Source organism: Vanellus vanellus (assembly GCF_965231255.1).
Source record: "Vanellus vanellus genome assembly, chromosome: 23".
Lineage (NCBI taxonomy): Eukaryota > Metazoa > Chordata > Aves > Charadriiformes > Charadriidae > Vanellus > Vanellus vanellus.
In genome coordinates, this window is record NC_138928.1 from 4,818,367 (window position 1) to 4,819,920 (window position 1,554).

Genomic DNA, 1,554 nt, shown 5'->3' on the forward strand with positions numbered 1-1,554 from the left:
CTGAGCCTCCTGGCTCAGGCGTGCAGGGGATGGGGGTCACACACGGAGGTGTCCCCCCGATCCGTGACACGGGAGCTCTCGGTTCGCACCGGCAGCACAGGGAGCAGCATCCGAGCAGGGTCAGTGCGTCTGGAGCCTCTGAAACGCTCTGGTGTGCGGCGCCCACGGGACCAGGCAGGGCAGAGGCACGGAGAATGGCTTCTTGGAGTCACAGATATTTGCTTGAGACAGACTTTAAAAAAAAAAAAAAAAACAACAACCCGCAAACCAGCTTGTTTTTTACATTCAGTCAATTCCGCAGCAGCAGGACAACTTACCAGCCAGGGGCCAGCCTCTCCGGCACTGTGATTCCAGGAGGGACAAGGACTGGCCCCGGCTTTTGAAAACCCCTCCAACATCTGCCTGTTGAGACTTGCTGAAGCAAAGGCAGGTCGGCTCGCTCAGGAGGGAAATCTTTACCCCTCTGGGACGCAGGGTCCCTCCGACACCGGCTGCTCGGGTCCCGAGGGCTCAGCGCCCAGCCGGACTGGGTGTCCGGGCAGAATTGCTGCAGCACCTGGATAACGTCCACAGCATCTGCTTCTGCCTCTCGGCAAGGTCATTCCCGTGCTCCGGCTCTCCCCGGGACACGCAAGTATCTGGGAAGAGGGAGGGGAGAGAAAATGAGAGAAGCTGCAGGGGGAGTGTGTTGGAGCAGATTAACCAGCTCCCCCCGGGCCCTCCCCAGCCCGCTGCTGCTATCGATGAGCAACACCATTGCTCAGCCCCGGGCTCCCCTTCCCCTGCACCATCCCAGGCACATCAGCTGGGCCGAGCAGCCCCCCAGTCCCCTGAGACACCCCGAGGCAGTGCAGGCAGAGGAGGATGCCCGGGGGGCGCTGGTCCTTGGAGAGGAGAGAAGAAAGGAGGCAGCAAATGTCCCCCCCGGCAGTCCCGGCGTACCGAGGGGAAGGGGATGGGGTCCCGAGGCACGGCTCGGCGGGGCACACACACGGGTCTGCTCCTCACACTGCCGTCTCCTGCTCCGCGCTGGACTCTTCTTTCTTCCTCTTCATCTTGCAGAAGCCGTGGAGCCCGCAGAAGCAAGCGAAGGTGAACTGGGGCATCCCCTGGAGCAGGAGAGGCTTGGGAGCAGCCCCGGGAGACCTGGACGGGGACAGAGAGAGGAGTCAGGGCAGCTCCTGCGGATGCACGGGGGATGCACGGGCAGGACGGAGGGCGTAGGACAGATCCCCAAAATCACAAAACTGGAACATGACGCCGCACCGCCGCACATCTCCCTTCCCCCTCCGTCCCCGCATCCGAGACCCCCAGCCACGCGCTCCCAAATTCCCCCCCACCCAGCGAAAGACGAGGAGATTAAAACTCCCCTCCCTCCCCTCCGGCCCCTCCCCAGCCTCTCTCCTCAAAAGCAGCGAACAATCGGGACAGACGCGGGGACAGCTTGCAGCGCCTAATGCATATTCGAGGCCCCGGGAGGTGGGGTGCCCTGGGAGCGCCCCGGCGCAGAGGCAGCACCAGCGGTTGCGGCACAATGAGGCACAGCTGAGAGCG

At 63.3% G+C, this 1,554-nt stretch overlaps 1 protein-coding gene across 1 annotated transcript; it reads right to left on the minus strand.

Moving 5' to 3' along the window:
• Positions 1–1,004: 1,004 nt before the first annotated feature.
• Positions 1,005–1,106, minus strand: BLACAT1 (BLACAT1 overlapping LEMD1 locus; the record flags this gene model as incomplete). The annotated part of the gene is made up of 1 exon (XM_082494658.1): positions 1,005–1,106. One exon carries the CDS (start codon positions 1,104–1,106, stop codon positions 1,005–1,007), a length of 102 nt encoding a protein of 33 aa, XP_082350784.1.
• Positions 1,107–1,554: the final 448 nt, after the last annotated feature.